We start from the raw sequence: 13,123 nt of genomic DNA, 5'->3' as shown, positions 1-13,123 counted from the left end.
GTAGGTATATTTTAGTTCTTCTCTCGACCCACTATGTAATGCTGAGAGTTCAGCTTCTTTCCACAAGCGCACTTCTCCCACCAAACTTTTGAAAAGACCAAATACTCAAGACACGAATAGTATCTTGCCAGACAGAAATTCATTTTGACCCTTTAGTTTTTGCAGTGAATCCCTGGGTACACAGCAATTGCAGTTCTCTGATGAATTCATAATTAGTCATTTAACTTACTTACCAGTCTGTAAGACTGGTGAGGACCATTCTTATTCATCGCTACCCAAAACAGAGATGACAAATGTTACCATATACTCATCACTGACAAACAAATGGTGGTGATAAAAATATACCTTACATTAGAGATTCAAATATCGGACGCTTATCAGGATTTGCATCAACACATTTTAAAAATGAAATAGGATATCATCAAAGGTCAATTTCCAAAAGTACTAATCAGTTTTTTTCTTGTGGCAGAGGGGACCATCTACCAATATTACACTCTGAATGAATAGAATATACTTGACCCTACACAAAAGTTCCCCAGAATTCTCCCTTGAAGAAAATACAAAGTTCTTCAGTGAAACCTCAAAATAGAGAGATGCTCCGCTCTTGGAAAGAAAACCAGGCCACATAATACATAAAATGCTTTCTTGCTTAAGAAAACATCAAAAGGCATACGTTGGAGTCCTTTTTTCCAGGACATAACTTTTAAACATATGCTTTTACAAGCTTACCAACCAATCAACGAAAAATCCTAACATAAAACTACTCTTCATATTTCATATGCGCATGTTAGTAAAAGGCCTTACCAGGTTGCACTCGTGACAACGGGGAGGTGTATGTTTTGGGGTGTTTACTAATGCCCAACAGACAACCCTTGTGTTATTTACATATGCTGTGAAAAATGCACAACAAAAAACAGACTATGAAAGTGTGTGCCCTTTCATTTTTGGAAGAGGTGTTACAAAATAATATTTTTATCGGGATTGATCCATGCTAACAAAATAACCTATGCTAATGCCGTGTATTGGGCGTTATTAACGCCATCGGGAGCGAGAGAAAAAACACACATGTATACCTACTGGGTGGTTATAAAATCATATGAGTATGCCTGTAACAACACTGCACTCTTGGGGATTTACGTTCCTGTGGGTGACAATAATTTTTAATTCTTAGTTTTGCAAAATAAAAGGAGGGACAAAAATAACGTGAGCTGCTCTTATTCACACTCCTTGTGCCCTATAATATTAACGTCCTGTCCACGGTGAGGCACCAGCGTGGAAGAGATCCCCGAACAAGGCTTCCCTCAAGCAGCGAGGCCTCTTTCTACCAGTGACTCCTCACTCTAGCACGAAGGCCTCGCTGTTGCTTTTCAAGGCCCAGAGATTCTCTCTGCCTCGCTCGCCCCCCCCCCCAACCGGCTCGTTGGTTGTCTGCGTGTAATCTCCCTTTCCCTCTGCCGCCGAACCAGCCACACAGGCCCCCAGCAACCCGGACACACTGCTGGCAAAACAACTGACCTGCTTCTGGGAGTCTAGTATGTATGCGTGCTACTAGGCCGCATTGACTCCAGGCACTGCCGCTCGGATTTCACATGCGTGCACATCATCAAGCGTATCTGCTGCTTAAATAAACACTCTTGTATGAAGAGATGCCGTGGGCAAGCGTGCGCGACCGGCAGAGAGGAGACACCATGCACAAGCACATCGCTTGTCCGTGCGCGCACATGGTTTGTCTCCCTTCGCGCACCAAACCCACAACAATAGTCTAGCCATGGCGAAGCAGTGCATGCGCTGCGTTCGCTAGCGAGACCAAAAAACTGCTTAGAGCTCACCCAGTAACTTACCATTGGCTGGCTTCATTGTCACTGTCATGTCTTTAGTTTTAATTTGTCAGAGACAGCAGCTGGTTTCATTTTGCTGGTCCCTCCATACACCTCAGACAGCTTTGGGAGAATTTTGATTTTACATCTTTAGATCGCGCACACACACATACACTCACCCCCTCCAGTGCTTGTTCCATTTGTGGCAGCACAGACAATGACCAGTTATCCTCACACCCCAGTTTTGCCTGCTATAAAAGGGCACAAAAGACGACTTGTAAGTACACTTAATGCACACACATCTGTAGTCCCAGCATACACGTCTATATTAGCAAGAAGACACATGCTTAAATGTCTCAGTGCCCACTACACACATTAGTAAGCACAGGCATGTTAGCAACAACAGTTCATGTTGTTCAGAATAAACATGACTGTATTTCCTCAGCATTCCTGCTCATTTTACACACATGCCTGCATTATTAGGCAGACTCGTGAATTAGCAATCACACATGTGCACGTACTCCATTATAATCTTGCTTGCATTTTCCCAACCATCTTGTTCGTTTTACCACATACAGCGTGACTGTGTAGTTCCATCACACTCAACCTACTACATTACCCTCTACATAAGTATGTATTATCTCAGCACGAGTGGCACAATTTAAAATAAGACATATAGTAAACATTGCTCTAGGACAGGAAAGACGCCAAAATGTAACATGAATCATACCATTTTTGTTATGAAAAATTACCCTTTTCGCGATGTGGGCAGCTGTGGAATTTGAGCCAGGGCTCGACCGCCACGTAGGGAAATTTACCAAAAACAGACATTTCTTAAAACGAGATACAAAGGGGAGTCCAGGGCAGTGTAACTTGTCTGGATCCCACAAGGTTTCTTAAACACAATGCCCAGCAAACCTGAAACTAAAGCGCGCAACCTGCATTTTCCTCACTTCTAGTAAGTATCAATAAAATTCCTAACACTTAGTGTTTCCATACTTCTCCTTATAAAAATGGTGTCTCACTAATGTGCGGTCTTCTTTCCCATTGATTGATGTGACAGTGCACTGTGCCTCATATACAACATTTTAAAAAAAACAGAGGGAACCATTTCTCTCATATTACAACTTTGTTTAAAAAAAGAAAATGTCTCAGGTGCTTGCTCCAGAAGGATTTCCTTTCCTAACGTGGTGGACCATTCATTGACGTCCAACTCCTTAGTGAAGTAATGCGGTGGATGACAACAGATAGTCTACTGCCTTTAAGCAGCTTAGCAGTTCTATACTTTATTTGCAGTGCTACATTGTGTTACATATGAAACTTAATGTACATTTTCTATATCATTCTTATTAATTTGAAGGTAAAAGCACAGCATATGTGACTTCTCCAGATACATTAACAGCAGTGTGTGACACCAACACAGCTGATGTGAGAACACAGGCTTCTTGAAAAAGAACCAAGCACAAACACTGAACAGTGCATTCTATGCCCTTATATCAATAATGTGCCCTATAACTTTGGACCGCAGTTGCTCTACCATTGATGACAGTCTCACCAGAAGAGCCAATAAATGCAGATTTCTAAGGATGGATTCAGAGAAGGATATACATGCATGACATTGATGAGTTTTCCAAAGGATACTGCAGTCGATCGAGTGCACATTGGTCAATGGTGCCCATGCTGTTATAGACAAAGGCACTGCTCAGTAGTATTGCCAGAGAAAATATTGCGTTATCGTTATTGGAATTTCCCTGGAAAAGATACAAAGTACAGGTTTGGTATTCACAATAAAATAACACTTAGATTTTTCATTTGCCAGACCTCCATGAGAGACTTATTATAGGATATAATTGTGTATCATAGTAGTGTGGACATTACAGAATACGTATTACAGGAATTAGTTAGAGACACTGTATTTCCAACTATTTTTATTTGCAATACTACGGTTTACTATTATTGCTGTGGAACAAGCCAAGCTCTCCATTGACATTAAACAGATAACCATAAAGTATTTCCAATTTAAAAACTGTGGTAAGTTATCTGAAGACAAGGCCATCTCTGACGACTCACCTTCTCCACATCGCCAAGGCCCTCAGTGTCCAGCAGCACTAGGGTATGTTTAGATATCAGAGGGTGTGGCACGCACCACATCCAAATCCCCTTAGTGTGAGACTGAATGGTAGATCCCAAGGAAAAGCCTAGGAAACAAAACAAATTTAAGATTAAAGTGGCAATGCTACTTTTTCAATTTCAAATGTATATCTTGCAAATATAGATGCCCAAAACCAGTTGGAGGCATATGTGTCTAATTCATGCAATAGATGAGTTTCCTGAAGATTAATAAACAGCCGTGCTATCCAGCAAAATGCACACCATCTTAGGACCTGATTAAGAGTCTGGTGGAAGGTTTCCCTGTCCCAAAAATGACAGATAGCCATCCGCCTTATTACAAGTGCCTACAGACAGATATCCATCATATTTGCTAAACTCTAAATTGGGCCCTGGTGACACAGCTGTCAATTAAGATGAAATGCGTCATTTTATCAGCGAAGAAAGAGGATCTTTCATCATTAGCCAGAAAAGGTAAAAAATTGTTCAAAAGAAAGCATTTGTCAAAACAAATGTATTTTCTCCTTACGGGTGAGTGTGCGTATCTTCAATTGCCCATAAGGATATATTACCAATTGCTAAGGGAGTAACATTCACAGCCTTCACAAACTACACACTAGACCTTTACTCTCACAGAATCTTTTGTGTCTTCATCAATTAGATATGAATACATTGTCCTGAAGATTCACATTAAGTTGATTCTAATATCTTCTTTGATTTTCCTTTTCTCTCATGGTCTATGACATGGAAGCATGTATCTGAACACTGCTTCACAAGACAAGACTAGATTTGTGTATTGGCTCAATGGCTTCTCCCTTTCATTGAGCCCTTCATTTCCCACCAGCACCTAGGTACATTCCAGAACAGAGGAGCTGATCCGGAGGTTGGTGGAAACAGAAAGTCTCATGATTTTTAGAGTGGTCAATTCTTCTCGGAGGACTGCCCACCACTGTAGAATCTTCTAACAGAATAACCCCTGTCAAACTGTTCCTATGGTGAAGGTAAAATCCCGGAGGATTCAAAGCCAACTGAAGATCCTCCAATGAGCACTTGCCCCATAATCCAGACTGTCTATATCTAAGGCCCAAATGTTGATTTTCACCACGTTTTAAACAAAGATGTTCCCATGATGTATCTTCTTCTCAAGCACATTTAAAAGTCTTTTAAAGCTTCCCAGTTTCAGAGGTTCCCTATGGTATTTGTCCTTTATTAGTCTTTCTCTTTGTTTGATCAGTATGGGTGGCACTCCTTCCTTCATCCAGAACATCCATCTATCATTCTGACACTAATCTTGGTGTAGTGCACTTCCATCCTCTCAGTAATAACTGTAGGTATATTTTAGTTCTTCTCTCGACCCACTATGTAATGCTGAGAGTTCAGCTTCTTCCCACAAGCGCACTTCTCCCACCAAACTTTTGAAAAGACCAAATACTCAAGACACGAATAGTATCTTGCCAGACAGAAATTAATTTTGACCCTTTAGTTTTAGCAGTGAATCCCTGGGTACACAGCAATTGCAGTTCTCTGATGAATTCATAATTAGTCATTTAACTTACTTACCAGTCTGTAAGACTGGTGAGGACCATTCTTATTCATCTCTACCCAAAACAGAGATGACAAATGTTACCTTAGACTCATCACTGACAAACAAATGGTGGTGATAAAAATATACCTTACATTAGAGATTCAAATATCGGACGCTTATCAGGATTTGCATTAACACATTTTAAAAATGAAATAGGATATCAACAAAGGTCAATTTCCAAAAGTACTAATCAGTTTTTTTCTTGTGGCAGAGGGCACCATCTTCCAATATTACACTCTGAATGAATAGAATATACTCGACCCTACACAAAAGGTCCCCAGAATTCTCCCTTGAAGAAACTACAAAGTTCTTCAGTGAAACCTCAAAATAGAGAGATGCTCTGCTCTTGGAAAGAAAACCAGGCCACATCTATACTACTATTATAAAGAGAGAACACAAACTTTTTGGCAAGGTAAACTCAGGAACCACGGCGCCAATCCACACACCCAATACACTGTTGTAATCCTCAGGGTGTGCAGATGGACATAGGCTATAGAAAATTAAAAAAAACGTAAATTCAAAAATATAACTTTAAAAAAAAAGTAGTGCCCTGAAAGTAGCGCCGGCCGCGACGCTGACGGCCACGACGTAGCGCTGGCCGCAACGTACGTGATGACGAAGAAGAGCGGCGGTGAAGTGAGGAGCTTGGGGAGGAGCGGCGGCTCAGGTAAGGCTCTGGGACACGGGACGGGAGGGAGCCGTTGCAGGAGATAAGCCCGGAACAATTGCGGTAAGGCTCAGGGTCTGTGGGCAGCATTTCAGGGACACGGGACTGGAGGGAGCCGGTGCGGGAGGTTGGCCCGGAACAACTGCAGTAAGGCTCAGGGTCTGGGGGCAGCATTTCAGGCTTGCGCGCACTCCCGCCCCGGACCCCGCCCGCCACGACACTGTCCAGGACACAGACAATGTTGTGGCGTGCGGGGCCGGGGCGGGAGTGCACGCAAGCCTGAAATGCTGCCCCCAGCCCCCTTCTGCCCCAGGCAACGCTGGGGCGGGCTGCTAGTAATACATAAAATGCTTTCTTGCTTAAGAAAACATCAAAAGGAATACGTTGGAGTCCTTTTTTCCAGGACATAACTTTTAAACATATGCTTTTACAAGCTTACCAACCAATCAACGAAAAATCCTAACATAAAACTCCTCTTCATATTTCATATGCGCATGTTAGTAAAAGGCCTTACCTCTTTGCAAATTTAAACAGATGTTTCCGTCTGCTACAGAGAACATTGAAATAAGGCAGGACTGACTCTTAGAGTAAATCACACATAATGGAAACAGGTTACATTTTTTTTCTGCTTTGCAGTTGTACTTTTAAGTGTATTATTACCAATCTTGCAGCAAGCTTCCCTGCTAGTTTTAATCAAGGAGTCTATGGGGGCACCCTGTGACAGGTCTGTGCAGACAATTAAACCTTTGCTGGCTGTAAAGGAGTTAGGATCTGTCGTTTAAAACTGAAACATGTTATGTTTTTTAGCAAAGGAACAGGCTGCAATCCCACTGAGGTTCAAGAATGACACACAGTGTAGGTAGGAATTTCAGAACAGAGCATGATGGGCGAGGTAAGGTAGCCTGTTTTGGTGATGACGCTTGTTGAAGAGATGTGTAGTGTGCAGCTGAATTAGCGCTCTTAGTTACAGTAATAACCCCTTTGGGGTGATAAGTAATCTGGGACAGTTCAAAAGTTACAATTCGAATGAAGAGGTTTCGTGTTCCAGAGACAGTCAAGGACGATGTTGTATACGTGCCTTGGTGTGGGTGTTGGAGAAAGACTCGGGTTCAATTAGACCATGAATCTCTTTGATTTCTTCATAGAAAGAATACAGTGGTCGAGAATTATTGCATCAGGATAGAGCAGTAGTTGGATAGTGCTCGGAAGAAGGATTAAAATAAAATCCGCACCATCTCTAGAACGAGTACCCCGAATTATAACAGCTTCCATGTTTTAAGAAGTAGTGAAGATTTGGGACAGTTTCCTCCAAGGCTTATCTTTCGCTCCCAATTAAAATAGCCTTTATTTCATATAGTGTTTTATTCTGCAGTTTCAAAGAGTTATAATAACAACTGCCACTGTTAACCAGTTGAAATGCAAACAGCGGTTGGCGGAAACAGCAGCTCCTGGCCCCATCAGAATTATGAAATCCATGGGGGCACCGCAGAGCCTGATCAAAAAAACTAGAAATTACTGATGGAATTAGGTCCCGGAATTACTGGTTCTCTGGTAATTCCTCACATCCTAGTTGACCATCAGGTTACAATTTGTAATGGGCTGGATTTTTCCCAACCTCAGAGTTACCGGGATTGGGCCTCTCATAATGAGGGCCTCAATGGGAAAGTTCTGCCAGGGGTAATGGAAAATGGTCACAATAGTTGTGGTTTGATAAATAGGGTGGGCATTGACTGAAGAAGTGCTGCCATGGCATGACTGAGTCAACAAGTGAAGTTACCACCATCCTAAAGGTGTTGATACGTTTAACCTTCTATTTGCAGCTAGTAAAAGCAGGAATACGAAAACATGACAGATGAGGAATTTGAGCGGAATAACTGATGTCTTATGTGTAGTCAGGAAAATTTATGTCAACCATTCCAGAAAATACCGAGGTCCCACCCTGAATATTTTGTAAAACAAAGGTAAACTCTCCAAATTCTTCCACAAAAGAATGTCTCGGAGCAAAACAAGTATATCACAATATTACTCAAACAATCAACTATTGATTAGATATTCGAGCAAAACAAGACATTTTTATCAGAATGATAATTATGTGCATCCAAAAAAGAGTCAGACCTTCATATAACATGCTAAAGAAAGCTGAGCAGCTGTTCTTACACAGAAAACATTACATGTGGATGAGTGAGAGCAACTAGCTGTATATAACTCTATGTTGAAGACGCAAATACCCCATGTTCCAATTCCTAGTTTCATATTTCCCGATCACCCCGGATTATCAAATAGCTGTGCATCTAACAGCTGGCAACACATGTAAATCCTATGACATTTGGTAAACAGTTGAAATGTACTTGACACAAGTTGAGTCGAACATTCACCTTTGTTCTTTCCCGCCAACTTATTCATTAGGTAGGACTTTCCAGTACGGTAGAGTCCCACGATGGCCACCACTACCACTTGCTGAGTGATCTTGTTTAAAATCGCAATGGCTTCTTGTTTCACTACAAGTTTTCCTTCTGCTGTGTTCTCGATGAGGCACACAGGAGCTGGCATACTGACCTGGGCAGCCATAATTTCTTACAGAGAAGGTAAAATGGACCAGGTAAATAATGATGATGATGCAGGACACTGTTTTGGGATCTGTCAAGAAAAGGAAGGGTTGTTATAATCAGCAATACTGTGAGTGAACAAGCGACAGTGTGTATAGAGTGGGCTAAGAGCTTGAAACAATATAAAACAAGCATTGGCATAGCCAATAGGTCTCGCCTTTGGGACCTTATAAGTGTTTAGCCAGACTATCGGCTTCCCAATGTCTTTAACCCCTTGTGTGCTCATGACGAGGTCAGCTCGTCATGAGCCACGGCGCTTGTGTGCTCATGACGAGCTGAGCTCGTCATGACCGCGCCCGTTCCGTGGAACGCTCGCACGCTGGGCTGATTCCCCTGCTGTGCTGATTGTTTCATTGGAACGGGCGTGGCCGTGACGATCTCAGCTCGTCATGAGCTCACGAGCACGAGCACACGAGCGCCGTGGCTCATGACGAGCTGACCTCGTCATGAGCACCGGGGCGCTGCACGCGCCCCTCGCCCCCCAGCACAGCGGGGGAATGTGCCCCGCACGGAAGGGGTTAAGCTATGTTGTAGAGAATTGTAGTTGACGTGCAGCATATTGAAAAGCTATAATAAAAATGTGTTATAAGCATTTTTGTTACCTTATTTATATAACCAAGATGACATTATGTACAACTGAGCTCTTTTAAGTTCCAAAAGACAGCTGTGATGAACAGTAATGAAAGATCAATCTCTGCGTAAGAGTAATGAGCTGAGGGTTGAAGAGAGGAATATGGAGAATGCACTAGCCCTGGGGAATACTGTCAACAAAACACAAGTGGTTTTCTGTAACAAATGAGAGGTACAAGTCTTAAGGTGGGTGGCTGATGCAAACCAAAAACTCTCACAAGCAGAGTTTATTATTGATGGAGTCTGTGCTAAACACAGGATGCCAAACAGATTATCTGTGTGAAATTCCTAGGACTGATCCGCCAGGTCTAGTTCAATGCACAAATTCATTTTGGGAACATAAATGAAGGAGGACGTGGAAGGCCATCTAGTGTGAGTAGAGCAAGCAGAGTCAAGCAGAGTACAGTGAAGTAGAAGACCAGAGTAAACACGATACACAGCTAGGACAGCTGCTGCAAGCTATGACAGCCATCACAGTCATCACCCATGCCATAAAAACTACCCTCCGATATAGACACTGTCCCAACCACACACCCTGCACTGTGTAGCTTGATTTCCATGTTGGTAAACAGTTCAGTGCCAACACAGGGGTACAAAGCGCTATACGAATGATACAATACTAAAAGTGAGCAAAGGCTGAATTGACACACTTGAGAAGCAACACCCTGCCACCAAGTTATTTATGGTCAATGTTAGGAGTGTTTAAAGTGACCAGAATGCAGGTCTCAATGAATGTCAGCTTCAAATACAGGTATTTACGGCAAGGTGTGGGCGACATCTCTGAAATGTTGTCAGTCACAAAAACAAGACCAACTGCCCAGGAATCAGCCAGGCTAGACTGCGATCAGCAGGTAGGGGCTAGTTTTTTAGGTTTCGCCTATTACCATTCGCTTGCGAATGGAATGGTGAAAATTCATGGGCTCGATCGAATAGTCAAACCACTGCGGTTTCCACTGCGGTTTCTTTACAGTGCATGTGAGGTCACGTGACCACAAAAGCGGGTCACGTGACCACACACGCACGAGCATCTCCCTAATCCGCCTGCCCCCATCAGGCTCTCCCGCCCCCATCCGGCTTCCCTCCGCGCATCTGCCTATCACACTTCTCCCCTCGCACGCATTCCCGCCCCCCCACCAGGCTCTCCCGCCCCCATCCGGCCCATCTGCCACCAGGCTCTCCCGCCCCCATCCGGCCCATCTGCCTATCACACTTCTCCCCTCGCACGCATTCCCGCCCCCCCACCAGGCTCTCCCGCCCCCATCCGGCCATTTCCTTTTTCGAGCCGAGCATGGCGGAATAGTCTTGCTTTCCCGGTTTTTCATTTTATTTCTGGCATTTGAAACAGACGGAGCTACTTCGGCCCTCAAAAAGTAATTTACCTTCCAAACGTAATCAAGCTCTGTCTGGTCTTTACCAGCACTCAAGTTATTTCAGACTTTTGTATTTTAGTAATTTTTTTTTTCTTTGATCTCCGCCGCACGTTCACACAGGCTCCTCTCTGCCCACGCATCTCTCCTCTTCAGTAAAAATGTATATCCTGGAGTGGGGTCACAGTTCAATGTAGTGAGAAGAATTATATCAATTATTCTTGCTTTTAGTTACCGTTTAGGTATAATGTGAACCATGAAATTACTCAGTAGTACTTGAAAGACTGTTTTCAAATGATCAAACATGGATGAATATTTAAGCCCAATATGATATAAATTCAGTAATGTGCAGTGGACCAGATCGCTTCACTCGGTGTAGGGAGCTTCTAATAATTGTTTATAATGTAACTCATGTTTAAAACCCCACAGACTAAACCGGTAGGTAAGCCAGAATACAAGTAGCCACTGCAGAGACTCCTAAGAGACGTCTTTTATACATGGCTTTTGCTGTCTTGTGACCATTCACCACATGATCTTTTTTTTTTTTTTAAAGTTCTGTTTATTGATTCATTTTTTTCTTTTCATTCCTCGGATGTTGCAGTCTTAGTGGGATGATTACACCAGTTCAGCAACAATCTTGTATGTGTGTAGACCTTCGGCAGGTTTTTTCAGCATTATGCCTCGACATATGCATCTCTCTAGTTTCCAGTGCCAGGCGGAACAGCACACTCGGGGTTTGGGTGCTTCTTTAATTGAGCTGAACAGTATGAAGGGCTTCCATTTGCTACCACTGTTGCCACACGCATTGAACTCGCCAGGCAGCCCACCCCCTCCCTCTCCAGCGTGCGCCGCGCTCTCCCTTGGTTGCCACGCGCATTCAACTCACCACCCCCCTTCCTCTCCATATGGGTGTTAGCGTTTTTCTTTGATCTCCGACGCACGTTCACACAGGCTCCTCTCTGCCCACGCATCTCTCCTCTTCAGTAAAAATGTATATCCTGGAGTGGGGTCACAGTTCAATGTAGTGAGAAGAATTATATCAATTATTCTTGCTTTTAGTTACCGTTTAGGTATAATGTGAACCATGAAATTACTCAGTAGTACTTGAAAGACTGTTTTCAAATGATCAAACATGGATGAATATTTAAGCCCAATATGATATAAATTCAGTAATGTGCAGTGGACCAGATCGCTTCACTCGGTGTAGGGAGCTTCTAATAATTGTTTATAATGTAACTCATGTTTAAAACCCCACAGACTAAACCGGTAGGTAAGCCAGAATACAAGTAGCCACTGCAGAGACTCCTAAGAGACGTCTTTTATACATGGCTTTTGCTGTCTTGTGACCATTCACCACATGATCTTTTTTTTTTTTTAAAGTTCTGTTTATTGATTCATTTTTTTCTTTTCATTCCTCGGATGTTGCAGTCTTAGTGGGATGATTACACCAGTTCAGCAACAATCTTGTATGTGTGTAGACCTTCGGCAGGTTTTTTCAGCATTATGCCTCGACATATGCATCTCTCTAGTTTCCAGTGCCAGGCGGAACAGCACACTCGGGGTTTGGGTGCTTCTTTAATTGAGCTGAACAGTATGAAGGGCTTCCATTTGCTACCACTGTTGCCACACGCATTGAACTCGCCAGGCAGCCCACCCCCTCCCTCTCCAGCGTGCGCCGCGCTCTCCCTTGGTTGCCACACGCATTCAACTCACCACCCCCCTTCCTCTCCATATGGGTGTTAGCGTTTTTCTTTGATCTCCGCCGCACGTTCACACAGGCTCCTCTCTGCCCACGCATCTCTCCTCTTCAGTAAACAAGCACTGGCGTTGCCAATAGGTCTCGCAGTAGGAAAGTTGGAGCTATTGGTTTTGTAAATGACATTTTAGATTTATATATCTTTATTGGCATTGTCAATAACAATCTATAAATATAAAATGTCATTTACAAAACCAATAGCTCCAACTTTCCAAATGCGAAACCTATTGGCAACGCCAGTGCTTGTTTTCCAGGCTGGCATGGCTCACCATTATTTCATCTTCCAATACTGCAAAAGGCAGATTCCAGGCCATATTCTCACAACTGGAAGGGGGAGCGCAACTGAACCATTTGCCTTGGATTCATCAAGGCTAGCCAGAGCCATTGCAACCAATCTTAATGTGGTAGGGTGTGATGCCACCACTTTGATTAACTTTATCTCTAATCCTAAAAAAGTCAGATTGCAGATCCTATCTCGACAAGGTGAAGGGTCGACGGGATGGGACCAAGCCCCCTGAAATCTAAAAGACTATCCCAAGACGTGACAACCTGCCTTAAAGTAGTCAAGGTGTGTCTAGTTTATCTA

General features: G+C 43.1%; 1 protein-coding gene across 1 annotated transcript in view; it reads right to left on the bottom strand.

Moving 5' to 3' along the window:
* The window catches only part of LOC147682140 (guanylate-binding protein 1-like), a 392,581-nt gene that overhangs the window by 240,773 nt on the left and 138,685 nt on the right, over positions 1–13,123 (bottom strand). Inside the window, exons 3-5 of the mRNA XM_086943549.1 lie at positions 8,554–8,815; positions 3,888–4,015; positions 3,459–3,568 (exon numbers count right to left, since the gene is read on the bottom strand). Coding sequence (XP_086799675.1) covers positions 3,459–3,568; positions 3,888–4,015; positions 8,554–8,746 — 431 coding nt within the window. The 5' untranslated portion in view covers positions 8,747–8,815. The remainder of the gene's footprint in view (positions 1–3,458; positions 3,569–3,887; positions 4,016–8,553; positions 8,816–13,123) is intronic.

Source organism: Lissotriton vulgaris, chromosome 11 (assembly GCF_964263255.1).
Source record: "Lissotriton vulgaris chromosome 11, aLisVul1.2, whole genome shotgun sequence".
NCBI lineage: Eukaryota > Metazoa > Chordata > Amphibia > Caudata > Salamandridae > Lissotriton > Lissotriton vulgaris.
The sequence above is the reverse complement of the archived record's forward strand: the minus strand, read 5'-3'. Positions and strand labels throughout refer to the sequence as shown.